The sequence below is a fragment of the Xenopus laevis genome, chromosome 6S (assembly GCF_017654675.1).
Source record: "Xenopus laevis strain J_2021 chromosome 6S, Xenopus_laevis_v10.1, whole genome shotgun sequence".
Taxonomy (NCBI): Eukaryota; Metazoa; Chordata; class Amphibia; order Anura; family Pipidae; genus Xenopus; species Xenopus laevis.
Window position 1 is genome coordinate 105,087,128 of NC_054382.1, and position 16,536 is coordinate 105,103,663.

At 39.7% G+C, this 16,536-nt stretch overlaps 1 protein-coding gene across 1 annotated transcript in view; it reads left to right on the forward strand.

Annotated features, from left to right (window-relative positions):
• Window positions 1–16,536, forward strand: part of LOC108719737 (phosphatidylinositol 3,4,5-trisphosphate-dependent Rac exchanger 2 protein-like) — a 191,465-nt gene that overhangs the window by 73,487 nt on the left and 101,442 nt on the right. The window contains 3 exon segments of the mRNA XM_041567702.1: window positions 5,075–5,150; window positions 5,450–5,552; window positions 9,393–9,535. Of these exon segments, the coding sequence (XP_041423636.1) occupies window positions 5,075–5,150; window positions 5,450–5,552; window positions 9,393–9,535 (322 nt within the window).

A 16,536-nucleotide genomic window follows, 5' to 3' on the forward strand; every position in this document is an offset into this window, starting at 1 on the left:
ACTGTGACCTTAAAGGGATACTGTCATAGGAAAAAAAAAAAATCAAAATGAATCAGTTAATAGTGCTGCTCCAGCAGAATCCTGCACTGAAATCCATTTCTCAAAAGAGCAAACAGATTTTTTTATATTCAATTTTGAAATCTGACACGGGGCTAGACATTTTGTCAATTTCCCAGCTGCCCCAAGTCATGTGATTGTGCTCTGATAAACTTCAATCACTCTTTACTGCTGTACTGCAAGTTGGAGTGATATCAACCCCTCCCTTTCCCCCCCAGCAGCCAAACAAAAGAACAATGGGAAGGTAACCAGATAACAGCTCCCTAACACAAGATAACAGCTGCCTGGTAGATCTAAGAACAACACTCAATAGTAAAAACCAATGTCCCACTGAGACACATTCAGTTACATTGAGAAGGAAAAACAGCAGCCTGCCAGAAAGCATTTCTCTCCTAAAGTGCAGGCACAAGTCACATGACCAGGGGCAGTTGGGAAATTGACAAAATGTCTAGCCCCATGTCAGATTTCAAAATTGAATATAAAAAAATCTGTTTGCTCTTTTGAGAAATGGATTTCAGTGCATAATTCTGCTGGAGCAGCACTATTAAGTGATGCAGTTTGAAAAAAATGTTTTTTCCCATGACAGTATCCCTTTAATTAGAATTTAGAAAATAAAAAGTTTGAATGAATAAAATTTTGATAAAATTTTAATAAAACTCAACTACAAATCCAAAACTTGAATACGTCAAGTTTACATACTTAAAAACTTTAAATGCTCAAATTCACCTTTTATCGAGGGCACCTCCCATTGACCTCTACATGACTTTGCAAGCTTTTAGATGCCATAGTTGTACATTCAAGTTTCCCATTATTTTTTGCTTAATAAATACTTGATTTGTAGTTATAATTCAAGTTTTTTAAGTTAGCGCAAAACAACCCTATCTAAAATATCTATAAAAACCCATATTCTTGCTTTGAAAATAAGTCCCTACAGGGCAGATTTATCAAGGGTCGGAATCAAAATTAGAATTTTTCAATTTGAGTTTATTTTAGTGTCATTTGACTAAGAAATAGTCCACATTTGATTCGAGTTTAAAAATAATTTGAAATTCGAATTTTGAAATGTATCATATACTGGCCCTTTAAGAATTCAAATTTGTTCTATTTGACTATTCACCATCTAAAATCTGCTGAATTGATGTTTTAGCCTATGGGGGACCTCATACAATCAATTTGGAGTCGTTTGGTGGACTTTTGAAAATCGTACAAAAAATTCAAATTTTTTAATAAATTTCGAAATTCAACCCTTGATAAATATTCAGCTATGTGTCAAATGCCAATTAATTTAGAAGTTGCTTGCTGCAGTAGACCCTGCCCATAGGCAATTAATTAAGCATGTTAACCTTTGGCCTGGTCACGGGTAATCCTATGATATGTTGAAAATAAAGAGGTGCAAAATGAACCAGGAAAAACTTGCTTTATGACTAATATTAGAGCATTTTCAACAATTTTGTGCAATTCTATAATTAATTAGAATTGTTCCGAACAATGTAATGCCTTGTCTGCCCACAAAGACTGCAGTTCACCTACTGGTTATTACACCTTGACCCTATTACACAGTTAGGGGGTTATTTATCAAGGTCCAAATTTATCTCAATATTTCTAATATCCAACTCCGAGCAACTCCGAATTCCCGAATGGACCTTAATTACGAAGAAATATAATAGGGTCGGGCAAAACTCCGAAAACTTCGGAGCTGTCCCTGAAAAAAAAAATGTTTTGCGCCATATCCCTGAAATCATCACCAGATATCGGTAGGGACATCAGCGCAGACACTGAGACCTTCCCCATTGACTTATACAGGACCTCAAGAGCTTTTAGATGCCGGGGTTTCGGATTGGGAGTTTTTAGACCATCGGACTTTAATAAATCTAGAATAATTCGTAGTTTGTTTTTTTTTGCTCTGAAAACGACTAATTATTCGAGGTTCGGCTATTTGGAGCTTGATAAATAACCAGGCGCCAGGCGTAACTTCACCGCACTTCGCCGCACTTTGCCACACTTCGCCAGGCGTAGTTTCACCAGCACTTAGCAAATTCACTAAAATCCGAAGTTGCGCTCAGGGGTAGCGTAAGGTTGCGAAGTTGCGGTAGCGAAGATTCGCTAAGCGAAGCAAAGTTATGCTAGCGATGGTTAATTTGCATACGGCGCCAAATTCAAATTTCAATGGAGGAATACGAACAATCACTACAAATGCCTGGGAAACCTTGCCCTACACATGTGCCCACTGTATAGTTAAGTTGCCATGAGTTAGAAAATGTAGGGGAGAAGGAGGGGAGCCCCAAAAAATTTTCGATCTTTTTCAGCCTATCACCCATAATATAGAAAAAACGCCAGCGTTTTTTGGGACTTAGAAAAAATTTGAACTTTTTTTGAAGCAATCCCTATCTACTCTATGGCGCTTCGCCTGGTCTGAGGTGGCGAAGGAAGTCTAGCGTAAAAGGTAGCGTTCAGTACAATGCGTACAATTTGCGTAGTTACGTCTGTTGCGCAAATTCGCCAGGCGTAATGGTGTGAAGTAACACTAGCGAATTTATGCCAGCGTTCGTTAGTGAATTTGCGAAGTAACGAAAATCACCAACGCTAGCGAATTGACGCTAGCGTTAGGCGCTTCGGGCGCATAGTGAATTTGCCCCTTAATGTTTTGTCTCAATCACTATTAAACTTATAATAATAACAATATCCTGAGCAGATCTGGCTAAGTGCTAAGAGAATTTTTTGTTGAATATCACAAATCAATCGTTTAAACAGCTAAAATATGTGGAATTTAGTTTATGCAATAAGTGAATATTAATGGGGGGGAAAGCATTATTTTATTTGGTGCGTTAGGCAAAATATAATCTGCTGAGAAAGTGTGAAAGTGCTGTGCTTGGTAAAACTGCAGACTTATGAGCAAAGGTCGGCACAGAATATGAAAAGAAAAAGCAAGCGGTGAAGATGAACTGCCTCAGAAGGCTCTGCCTGAGGACAAACTGCCTGAGAAGAGGATATGAGGCCAGCATTTTGGAATCCCAGTGGAATAAATGGAGCAAAGCTATGTCATTTGCCTGAACCACTGAACGTGCTCAGAATCTCAGTGTGTTAGGAGGCTAGTTTAGGACAATTAAAGGGATAACAGATCTGCAGAAACAGGAAGGGAATTTAATGGCTCCAGTAAGTAAAGAAATAACAAAACGTACTGTTTGGCTTAAAGGAACATTTCATTATAAAAATCTAATATGAAGTTAGTGTTGGGCCCGAAGTCAAGGTTCTCAGCTTTCTAAAAGCAAAGTAATGGTCTGTAAAGTGTGACATTTACTGCTCTCCTCTGGGTGTCTCTTAAATTCAAAGAATAATGTTACTAGCGGAGCTTTGCGATTCCAGCAGGTGCTGTGAATCTTTTCATTGTACGGCACCCAGAGTGGTTTCTCATTTATTCTGGATGTATTCAACCACTGGGGAAGCTGCTGGGAAACATAGCATTATGCATTCGCAGATTTCTCTTCTTCTTTGTTTTCATATTTGAGTATTTATGCATGTAATGCAGGGTGAATAAATGAGATACTTCATGCAAGGGTAAGCATTACACTTTAAATCAGTGTGTTACAAAATAAGCTGTGTTTGGTTTATATTCTTCCACTGGGCTGCCATCAGAAACCCACCTTTTCTACTGGGGTCCTGTATACAGTAAGGGGGCCCATTTACTTAGCTCGAGTGAAGGAATAGAATAAAAAAAACTTCGAATTCCGAACTAAAAATCGTTCGACTATTCGACCATTCGATAGTCGAAGTACTGTCTCTTTAAAAAAAAACTTTGACCCCCTAGTTTGCCACCTAAAACCTACCGAAGTCAATGTTAGCCTATGGGGAAAGTCCCATAGGCTTTGCAATGTTTTTTGGGTTGAAGAAAAATTGTTCGATCGATGGATTAAAATCCTTTGAATCGAACGATTAGAAGGATTTTTCGTTCAATCAAACTATTTGCAGTAAATCCTTCGACTTTGATATTCGAAGTCGAAGGATTTACATTCGACAGTCGAATATCGAGGGTTAATTAACCCTCGATATTCGACCATATGTAAATCTGCCCCTAAGTGTAATATGTGACTCCCCAATACTAAATTGTACTAAATATTGTTTGCACCAGGATAGCACCGGGAGTAATGTACTGCCAGCACTCCACTGATCGCTGCCCTGTTTGTGCCATTGCTTTTACCTATCTCTAGCATGTAAATTAAATTCATGTGCAGAATTGGATAAATATCTTCTGGATGCTCCCCTAATAACAGAATGGGCAGTGGGACAGGAAGTAAATGGATACAGAATAGAATTAATGTCTGTACAAAACTTATCACTCGCCCCCTACACCATTCGGCATCCAAATTTCCTAGAATTCTAAGCAACTGCTGCCATATTAAATAGCTGCTGCATGTAAGTCTTCTGTTATGAGCTATATATTGATGCGCCATTGATTAGAGTCTATGGGCATCATTTTCGTGGTGAAACTTAGGGAAAATGTTCACTCATCCCCTTAACAAGGGGATACTCCTTATTATAAATATTCCTTTCAGCTATTGGGAATGAATATTATTTGGTCAAAAAGGAGGAGAGGGGATTCAATACTTTCTCAGATAATAGAATTACATCTGCCTTTCTAACTGTGACTGGACCTGCCTGGTTCCTGGACCTGTTAATATATTGTAGTTCAGATACACAATATTCTGCAAATTGTCAGACTTATCTTCACCCCCCCCCAACTGTAAAGAAGATGCCCAGTAATAATGTACTACATTATTCAATATACTTGTGAAATGTAACTTTTTTCCAAGTACTGACCCCTTCATCCCATTATCATAGAGCTGTGATTTATAATGAACACCCAATTTCTATATACATTATTTATATAAGCATTACAGATTTTATATCCCGTAGAAAGCATTGGTTGTATGGTTGTAGTGCTATAAAATAGCTATGCTATGAAATACCCATACTTTCCATGCTTTTTCAGATGATTTGGATATTCTTCTTTTTCTTTTAGAGATAAAGATTACCATCTAAGAACATACAAATCTGTTGTTATGGCAAACAAGCTTATAGACTGGCTTATTGCCCAGGTAAGATTCAGTTCCTTTCCAGCAGGGTGTAACAGAGCATCTTCTGTTGTGTCTCAGACTGGAATACTATTTTATTTCCGTTTCTATGTTTCATGTATTGTATTCATGTATTTTCTATTGTACATTGCTAATATTAATAGTTACAATTGGGAAAGGAATCTAATGTCAAAATTGCCCATTGTGACCCTAAATATAAAAAACAGAGTCATATTTATGTATGAAAGAATTCCCTATGAAAAGGGCAATACACATAATAATTAGTGGTGGCAAGTCCTTACTTTTTGTTCATTCTTCTTCAGTTCAACACAGCGATTTTTACATCTGATCATAAACCTCCGCTTTACAAATATGTGCTAGTAATAGATTATAAATTGGATATTAAGGGCAACAAACTAAAGAGATGTCAGGGGTCCGGTAGACAGTACAGTGGTTTGAGATCATGGTGATAAATTGTTGATTACAACAGCGCACATTCTGCACTAATGGTCTAGTATCCTGGTTAAGTAGGGCGTGGCAGTGTTGGTCTGGGTCTCTTAGGGCCCACCAAAGAAGCTGATATCCAGGACCCCGTCTTACATAAAATAAAAGAAGGCTAGCACTAAGGGGCAGATGTATCAAGGGTCGAATTTCGAGGGGTTAAATCCCTCGAAATTCGACTGGGGAATAGAATCGAATAGGCAATTCGGGTGAATTTACACGCTGGTGAATAGTCGAATTGGCGAATATTCGCCAGGCGAATAGGCAGTCGATCGAATATTCACTCGAAGGATTTTCATTCGAACGAATGCCTTTTTATGCGATCAAAAACTTGGAAACCAAGCCTATGGGACTTTCCCATAGGCTTTTAAAGCAATTCGGTAGGTTTTAGGTGGCGAAGTAGGCAGTCGAAGTATTTTTAAAAGAGACAGTACTTCGCCTATCGAATGGCAAATAGTCGCAGCGTTTTTGCGCCCGATCTATTCGAATCATTCTACTCAGGCGAATTTACGCCAATTCGATAGTCGAGGAGCACAAAAAACGACTCGAAATTCGAGCTTTTTTCCCTCTATTCATTCACCCGAGCTTGGTGAATGGGCCCCTCAGTGTTATGTCACATTTTTTTTTACATTTTAATAAGGCATAAAATATCAGTAAATTACATAATTTTTATTTGTGTTTATTAGCAATAAACATTGACAAACCTTTGCAATAATTCACATTTCCCATAAACCACCACAGCATTACAATGAACCTAGCTTAGTCATGTGCATGTAATAGCAAGATGTACAATAGCGTTGCAATGTATAACTGAGCATGGTATGTTAATATAGCTCATGACTGGCATAAAAAAGTCAAAATGTCAAGTAATGGCACCATGTTATTAGGCGGAACAAAATTCCTTCATAATTTCAGCAACCATCTTCAAATGCACTACGTTTATTTGCTACATGTGCCAGCAATCAAGTCATTTATTTTAATAGATTTTAATTTGTCTTGTTGTATCTGCTCCTATGCGTGGAAATGCACATTCTTGGATTTTTTTGGTACATGTAGACTTTGTGTTCATATTACAGTGTTTCCTATAGTAATGCTGATTTATTTTTACATTCATTTTTACACCTTATGGGAACTTTGTAATAAGAAGGTAGAAAAAACCCCACATGTGCATAATGAGCGACTTGTGGCACTTGCGAGGCATGCGTGTGCTTCAACATGGTCACCCACACTGGGAGTACCTCCCTGCTCTGGGCAGCCTAGAACTAGCAGGGGCATTTTTTTTAAAAAAGACAATTGCATACCCCAACTGGAGTATGGGCTCTATTAGCCTGTATCTCTGGAGGGGTAAAAAAAAGGTGGCTGGTGCCCTTTAAGTTAGGCCTAAAGTGGAATCAAAACTGTACTTGGCTGTAGTCCATAAGGCCCAGGTTTCACTGGGAGATCATCTAGTATTTTGGTAAGTCAGCCTGACCGTGGAGGATGGTCATTAACATACAGGGAATTTGCATTCTGTATTTTGCATCTTGTGTTCTCTGTACTAATGAAAACAAAATAATTTTATAATGGAAATCGCAACATTACATTTTAGGATTACAAATTTAGTTAAAGGGAGAGAGCCCATGCTGTTTCGTAAAATCAAAAAATTCACATAACTTTGTAGAGAATTGATTATCCTCTGCACTGTTTCCCACGTTGGTCAAGTGAAGCAGCTTTTGCACTTGGTCAGTGTCATTATAATAATAAAACATGGGTCTTGCTTCATAACTGCTGTGTGCAGGGAGGGTTTGCTGAGTATCCTTCTGTAACTCGTTTTTATTAGCTAGGGAGATAAAGCAAGAGGAAAGCTTTTTCTTTATTACTTTTAGTTTATGAGGAGCAGACAGGCTTATAGATCAACAGATCTGATTAGCAAATGCATTCTGGGATTAGGTTTCTCTAAGGGAAAGGAACAATTCTAGGAAGGCAATTCCCATTCCCCTAATCCTTTTCAAGTGACTGATGTGCTTTATGTTGACATTGTTCCAATGTGCTGTGTTCTGATTGGATATATTTTCTTTGTGATGTATGACAGGGAGACTGCCGACAAGAGAGGAAGCCATAATCCTTGGGGTGGCATTATGTGACAATGGATTTATGCATCATGGCAAGGCTGTACATGAATAGATTATTATCAGACAGCATGTGTCTAGAAAAGGCAGTGCAGAAATATTGTATTTGTACTACAGATTTGGGAGTCCATGTCATATCATGTGCATTTATCAACCAGTGTAATGAGTCGGGAAGCATAGTTGTAAAGCATTGGACCTCTTTCCCTTCTTTGACTTGATGCTGAAAAGGAATACTAATGATTGTATAAATTTACTGAGTGAATAAAAACTCACTGTTTAATAAATTACACACTCTTTACTCATCTTACACTATTTTGGTGCAAAACATTTAACACATAAGCTATACCCCTCAACAACAATGTAGGTCACTATAAAAACAAGATTTTATCCAATCTGGTGTGTCACAGGGGTGCATTTTCATTCCACGATTTCCTTGCCTCTCACCCCAAGCTACCGGTTCGGGGTGTTGCTCCCAGGCCACCAACTCTCATCGTGAGTGCCAATAATGCTTATACTGTTAGATTTAATTTGCCAAGAATGCTGAACCCTTAAAAGATGGACCTGGGGCCATTCACCCAGATCAAGTTCTGCATCCTGTGAGCTTAATTTTTTTCATTAGTAAATTTTGAGTGTTCACTATTTGGATAGAGCCGCGTTTTTTTCTTGTTTGTGCTCTATAAAAACATATCTTCTTAAACAGCTCATATGCAAAATCCTGCTTCATCTAAATAAACCATTTTAATAAAAATAGCCTTTTTTAGCAGTATATGCCATTGGGTAATTCTAAATAGAAATTTGCCATTTTAAATACCAAGAGCCGCCCCCTGCAGTCCTGCAGTCTCCCCTTGCGAGTGTCACCAGTGGCAGTTGCTGAACTTTGCTGTAGCTATTGGGGTGCTTTTCGAGAGATTCATACAGAGCGCCACTTGAAATCTCACCTCAATGGGGAGATGACAATAACATTAACAGCTATTATAAAAAGGTACAATTTTTACAGACAGATGGACCTTATATATCAGGGTAAATATGGACGAATAGGAAATCTGATACCACTTGAAACTGCACAAAGGTCTGTAAATGAGTTATGTAATTACTGAGCTCTCACTATACATCTGTAGGGCAGAAAGAGACACTGTTTAGCTGTCAGCAATGGATACTCAATAAATCAGTCTGCGCTTTGAGCACCCGCAGGCATATTCAATTAATAAATCAAAAGCCATGTTATTTTTATACAAGTTCACCTGGTTGGTAAATGTGCACAGTGCCTGTGAAAGCTTCTAGTACCTTCTCTACCACATTACTGTCGGTATTCCTGATTGTATAAACATATATATTTTATTTGTATTTACATATCATGCATACAGTGTACCAACTGTTTATATTTTACGCATAGAGCAATCACATAGCATAAGATTTGTTCCATCTACACTTAATCCATCTTGTTCACATTCCATATTCCCAATTGTACATCAGTCATTCTTTGAGCAGAGAGATTTTAGGGTAAGGCAGGCCAGGCAGCAGATTACTTCCCAGTATACAAACTTACAAGTTTGTACACAGATACCTTTGATTTAGCGTGCCCTTGAAAAAGCCATTTTATGACAACAGAATTCGTGCATAACTTTGTCCAACTCTGTATTCTGGTTTAATTATGCAGTGTTGGAAAAAAGCGAGTTTAAGGATGAACCTCTTCTATTTCGATTCTTTTCTGATGAAGAAATGGAAGGATCGAATATGAAGCACCGCCTTATGAAGGATGATCTTAAAATAGTTGAAAATGTTATTGCAAAGTCTTTATTGGTAAGTACCGTAAGCCTGTAAAGAATACTGGTTTTATATATATATATCTCTATATATATATCTCTATATATATATATATCTCTATATATATATCTCTATATATATATATATATATATATATCTCTATATATATATATATATATATATATATATATATATATATATATATATATATATATATATATATATATATATATATATATATATATATATATATAGTCAAATACAAGAGTCCTCTGCACTCAACCCATTATCAATATATTTAAGACAGAGACATTTTGTGCATACTGCTACTAAAAAATGCCTTTAAACAAAACAGGGATTGTTTGTCCATATATTGCAATATATTTAAGCTGGCCAACTACGTCAAAGTCATCCTATATCTGGTGTATATATATATATAGACACACACATTCCATAATATCTTCCAGCACCCCATCGAATGAGGCAATTGACCCAGGTGCTACCTATAAGTGCTGTATACAAATACTATCCTTGAAAAATAGTGCACCCCAGAAACTTTCAAACTCTAAAAATTATTGTTTTCTTTAATTATCTATTTTTCTTTCAGGTCAATGTTTAGGTCTTAGATGGAGACTGAAACGTTGACTTGAAAAATCTTTTTAAATGTATTAAAAGTTCCTGGTGTGCCCCTTTTTTTGAAGTATAATATATATACTGTAATATATGTATATTGCCAACACTTTAGAGTTCTATTGTTTTCAGATTGTTCAATAGAAATTTTTTTAAAAAAAGTTGAAAGTTCCTGTCTTTGGTGTTTCAGTCTTCCAGGTGCAAATTCTAAACAATGTGCTCAATTCATTGATACATTACTCAGCAGTATCTGTGGAATATTTACCAACTATTGTATCAATTCTAACAGCTGCCTTTAATGAAACTCAGGGATTCTGCTCAGCTGGGACAAAGATAACAAATATATCAACTAATATATCAATTTAGAGCAATTAAAGAGTCGGTGACCACCTGCTACCTGAGCTGCTTTAGAAAAGGTGAAAAATCAAACTTAAACTTAAATATTAGATGAAGTATTATAAATAGAAAATAGAAAGTAGTTTAAAAATTCTTTATTTCTGGTGAATTATTTGAAAACAACTGAAAATGAAAGATATTAATTATGTAAAATGAAGAATTTGTGGTTTATAATTTTAAATTAGTTGGATATAGTAGTTGGACTGTGGGGTTTAGAATGGCTAGAATACATGTGATAGGAAATGTGGATTGTGTGGCATAGAATGACTAGAATGAGTGGGATAGAATGGTTGGAATATGTCATATATAATGGCTAGAATGAAAGAAACAGAGTGGAGTTGCAAACCTTCAACTAGCATTCATTTTTTTAAAGACTTATATGCTGCATGCCCAGACACATGCCACAGTAATATGAGAGTTGTATTAGAGAAATCATGTAATTTCTTTGGTTTTCATATCCAATTTGTTAAGAAGAAATTGTAAAGAAAGATATGAAAAATATGTAATATTTATTGTGTATGAGATTGCGCCTAGCTGGTGCCCAATTACTTTTACTTTTATGCCTTTTATGCCTTTTGTGCCTTTTTTTAGTTGTTCACCTTCCAAACATTTTTTTTTCAATTCAGTTGTTTTCAGATTGTACACCATAAACAAAGACTTTTTTTTTCAATTGCTTTTTCAATTGCTTTGCATTTTTAATGGTTTTCCCAAAATGTAAGTTTAAACATTAATGTTTGTGTCTCTAGTGTCTCAATCTGGCAGCTCAGTGATCCAAGAGCAGAACTGATACAATTTGCTACATTTATGGGGTTGTTTACTTTTTTTTTATATAAAATCGGACTTTTAAAAAATCATGAATTTTTCGGATTTTAATAAACCCTGAGGATGGAAAATTCAGAACCAGAAAATCCGGCATCTCAGACCTGTCGAGGTTGCATATAAGTCAATGCGAGAAGTCCCAATGATTTTTTGATGTGCACCGGGTTTTTGGCAATACCCCGAAGTTTTAGGGCAAAATTCGGAGTTTTCGGGTGAAAAATCCGAAAAAATCGTGAAAATCAGATTCTTCACAATTTTTCCAGATTTTTTCCCGCAAGCGAAATTTTCCGGGAAAGTGTATTATTAAGTAAGCTCAAAAAAACCCATGCGGATTTGGTCGGAGTCTTTTTCAGAAAATATTTCGGATAAATTCGAACTTTGATAAATAACCCCCTTAGTTGATACATTTCTCAGCAGCAGCTCTGGAATATTAGCAACTATTGTATCAATTCTAACAGCTACCTTCAATGAAACTCAGGGATTCAGCTCAGCAGGGACAAAGAGAACAAATGTATCAATTTAGAACAGTTAAGGGGGGTTATTTATCAAGGTCCGAATATGTCTCAGTATTTCCAATCCAACTTCGAGCAACTCCGAATTCCTGAATGGACCTTATTTATGAAGAAAAGAAACCCCCCAAAAAAATAGGGTTGAGCAAAAACTAGGATTTTTTCTGAGTTTTTGGAGTTTTTTGCTCTGAATCCCCAAAATCATCGGATATCAGTATAGACATCAGAGCAGACACTGGGACCTTCCCCATTGACTTATACAGGACCTCAAGAGCTTTTAGATGCCGGGGTTTCGGATTTGGAGTTTTCATACCATTGGAAAATTCTGATTATTTTTTTAAGGTCTGAAAAAGCTGAATTTTTTGGATTTCGGGTATACAGACCCCCCCCCCCCTGAGCTGCTTTAGAACGTACAAAATGAAACTTTACACTTCAATATTAGAAAAATGGTCACAATTAGAAATAGAAATTAATTGGAAAAAGTCTTTATTTCTGGTGAACTATCTGAAACCAACTGAACTGAATTTAGTGTTTGAAGGTGAACAACTCCTTTAAAAAGAAAATCAGCAGCTACAATTCCATCAATAGTAAGATTTGCCAGCAAAAGTGGTGTGAAGTGCTTCTGCAAGAAACAAAGCTTTTATTTCTGTCTAGTAACTAGTGTGGGGGTTCACTCGCTGGTAGGCTGCAAAAGAGGCGACTTCACACAGCAGGAACGGTTTAAGGGCTTCCTGCCCGCGTTTATTTTCCAGCGGCTGCAGAAGTTTCCCCTCGCAGGGGGAAGGTAACCAAAAAACAGCAGTTTAACAGAAATATCCAGCCTCCTGGCTAACACAAAATAAATGCTTTGCTTTCTCTCCTGAAGCTGAGCAATACCAGCAGTTTGTCTCACACACATTCAGCACTGCTGCTCAGCATCAGGTGTACTAAATAGGCCTAGGGCCTCTTGAAAACCTGGCCTACGGATTTGGGAATCCGCCCCACCCTACTCTTGCGGGTTCCCAGTAAGACCAGTCCCGGATCATCAATTACAAAAACCTTGCAGAGAGACATATTGTTTTCTCTGCTAAGAGCACTACTGGTCTCACCTCAGTAACAATATCTGAGAATCCGTGGCCCAACATACATACCATCAATCACTTTTCCCCAGGAAACTGGGGACCTTTTTGTCACCATACCACATATCCCCCCCTCTGCTCAAGCCCGTAGGGCTGAGCACAGTATGCCACCAATGCATGTACCCTGGAGAGAGCATCTGCATTCCCTTGCATCTTTCCAGGTCTATGTTCTACTGAGAACTTGAAATTTTGAAGGGACAAGAACCATCTGGTGACCCTGGCGTTCTTTTCCCTATTTTGGGCCATCCATTTAAGTGGGGCATGGTCAGTGACAAGTTTGAACTGCCTCCCTAACAGATAGTATCTCAAGCTCTCCAGTGCCCACTTGATGGCCAGGCACTCTCTCTCTACAATGGCATACCTGCGTTCAGCGGGGGTTAGCTTCCTGCTTAGGTATGCTACTGGGTGTTCTTCCCCATTCACTACTTGTGACAGAACAGCCCCTAACCCAACTTCAGAAGCATCAGTCTGTACAAGAAACTCTTTCTTGAAGTCAGGAGCTATCAGCACAGGGTATCTGCACAGGGATGCCTTCAAGTTTAGAAAAGCTTCCTCTGCCTCTGGGGTCCATGTAACTGTTCCAGCTTTACTCCCTTTTGTGAGGTCAGTAAGCGGGGCTGCTAGGGTGGCAAAATTGGGGACAAACCTCCTGTAATATCCCACTATCCCAAGAAAGGCCCTCACTTGCTTCTTGGATTTGGGCCGGGGCCACTCCTGAATTCCCTCAATTTTGGACACCTGTGGCTTGACTACCCCTCTTCCAATCACATACCCCAAATAACGGGCCTCTTCTAACCCCATTGCACACTTTTTGGGATTTGCTGTTAGACCCGCCTTCCAGATAGAGTCAAGGACCGCTTGTACCCGGGGCAAATGACTTTCCCAGTCTGGGCTAAAGATAACCACATCGTCCAGGTAAGCTGAAGCATATCCTTGATGTGGTTTGAGAATGCGGTCCATCATTCTCTGGAACGTTGCTGGGGCCCCATGTAAGCCAAACGGTAAGCGTTTATATTGCCACTGCCCCTCAGGAGTGGAAAACGCAGTCTTCTCTTTGGCCCCTTCAGTGAGGGGTACCTGCCAAACCCCTTGGTAAGATCTAGGGTGGTAATGTAGCGGGCCTGCCCTAGCCTTTCTATCAGTTCGTCGACCCGGGGCATTGGATATGCATCAAACTTGCTGACCTCATTTAACTTTCTGAAGTCATTGCAAAATCGGATGCTACCATCCGGTTTTGGGACAAGGACAATGGGGCTGGACCATTCACTATGGGACTCCTCAATTACATCCAGCTCCAACATCCTTCTAATCTCCTCTGTCACTGCCTGGCGTCGTGCCTCGGGTATCCTGTAAGGTTTAACATTGACTTTAACCCCAGGTCCAGTTATAATGTCATGTTTAATAATATCAGTAAGCCCAGGCTGGTCTGAGAATATTTGTCTATTCCGGATCAGAAACTCTTTCATCTCCTGCTTCTGACTGCTAGTGAGGGTCTCAGCCACTTTTACCTCAGGCACCTGTGGGATCTTTACCTCTACAACTGCAGGACAGGCGGACAGCGATTCCCTATCCTTCCAGGGCTTAATTAAGTTAACATGGTAGAGCTGCTCTTTTTTCCGCTTGTTTGGTTGGGACACCTTATAATTAACGTCCCCTACGCGTTCTATAATCTCGTAGGGGCCTTGCCATTTGGCCAGGAACTTACTTTCCACCGTAGGAACCAGGACTAACACCCTGTCCCCAGGATGGAAAGTTCGGACACGAGCCGATCTATTATATATGCGGCTTTGAGCTTGCTGGGCCTGAAGCATATGTTCTCTCACAAGGGGCATTACTTTTGCAAGACGGTCCTGCATGTCTGCAACATGCTCTATGACACTTTTGTGTGGGGTGGCTTCAGACTCCCATGTCTCCTTTGCCACGTCCAACAGCCCTCGTGGGTGGGGCCATACAACAACTCAAAGGGTGAAAACCCTGTAGAGGCCTGTGGGACTTCTCTAATGGCAAACATGAGATATGGAAGTAAACAATCCCAGTTCCTCCCATCTTTATCCACCACTTTTTTTAACATCCCCTTAAGGGTCTTGTTGAACCTTTCCACCAACCCGTCAGTTTGGGGATGATACACAGATGTGCGTAACTGTTTTATTTGGAGAAACCTGCACAATTCCTTCATCACCCTAGACATGAAGGGAGTCCCCTGATCTGTAAGGATCTCTTTTGGAATTCCTGTGCGGGTGAACATGTGGAACAGCTCTCGAGCTATGGTCTTTGAAGAGGTGTTCCTTAAGGGGACAGCCTCTGGATATCGAGTGGCGTAGTCCATGACTACCAAAATATACTGATGCCCCCTAGCAGATTTTATTAGTGGCCCTACCAAGTCCATGGCAATACGATCAAATGGGATTTCGATTACGGGTAAGGGAACTAATGGGCTGCGAAAATGGGGCATTGGGGCCGATTTCTGACACTCGGGGCATGATTCACAATAGTTCTTTACATCTGCATGTACCCCCGGCCAAAAGAACCTCTGTAGCATTCTGTCTTTGGTTTTCTCATACGCTAGGTGGCCACCTAGTGGATGAGAATGGGCCAGATTGAGAACTGTTCTCCTATATGGCTGTGGGACCACTAGCTGTTCCACAATCTCTCCTCGAACCTTATCCACATGGTAAAGCAAGTCATTTTGTACAGCAAGGTGGGGAAATACACAATCTACCCCAGGATTTTCGGGGTTCCCATTTTTAACCTTGACATTTTCCCAAGCTTTAGTGAGTGTTGGGTCCCTTAGCTGGGCAGTTCCGAAGTTATCCCGGGAGACCTCTAGCTCAGGCATGCTAGGTTCCTCAATGGTCTCCGCAGTTACCTCAGATTCACCAGCTAATACAGCTAAGGGAAACAACTCACTATCTTCCAACCCATCCTCGGTACCACTTACAATAACACCTGACATGGGTGGTTCTGTTTTCTCTCCCCCAGATACTCTATTGTCCTTAACAGTTTCTATAGAAGTATCCAGTTCAATAGGGTGGGGTCTCACCTCACCATGCTCAAAACTTTTCTCAGTCTCTGGAGCTTGCTCCTGGCACAGTTCACGAAATAAGGGAAAGTCTCTGCCCAAAATTACACTGTGCAAGAGTACGGGAGACACTGCCACTTCATGGCACACAGTCCCTGCGGGGGTCACAAAAGTCACTAAGGCTGTGGGGTATTTCTTACAGTCCCCATGTACACACACTACTCCTACTTGACGCTGCGTTAAAGGACAGTCCTTCAGGAGCTGTGTGTTTACCAGTGTGACTAAGCTACCTGTGTCTAATAGTGCATTCACAGTGCGCTTACCAATCTGGACGACACAAGTTGGTACATCAGGATCCGCAACGAGACCTGGTCGAGCGAACAGAGACAATTTCCCCTCCGTTCCACACTCCATGGGTTCTGGATCAGCTGGGCAGTTGGCGGCAATATGTCCCCACTCTCTGCACCTCCAGCACTGGGGAGCTCCTCGGGTCTGGCGGGGGCTGTCTCCACGGGGTCTTCCTCTTGTCGGGTCTAGACCTGGGCT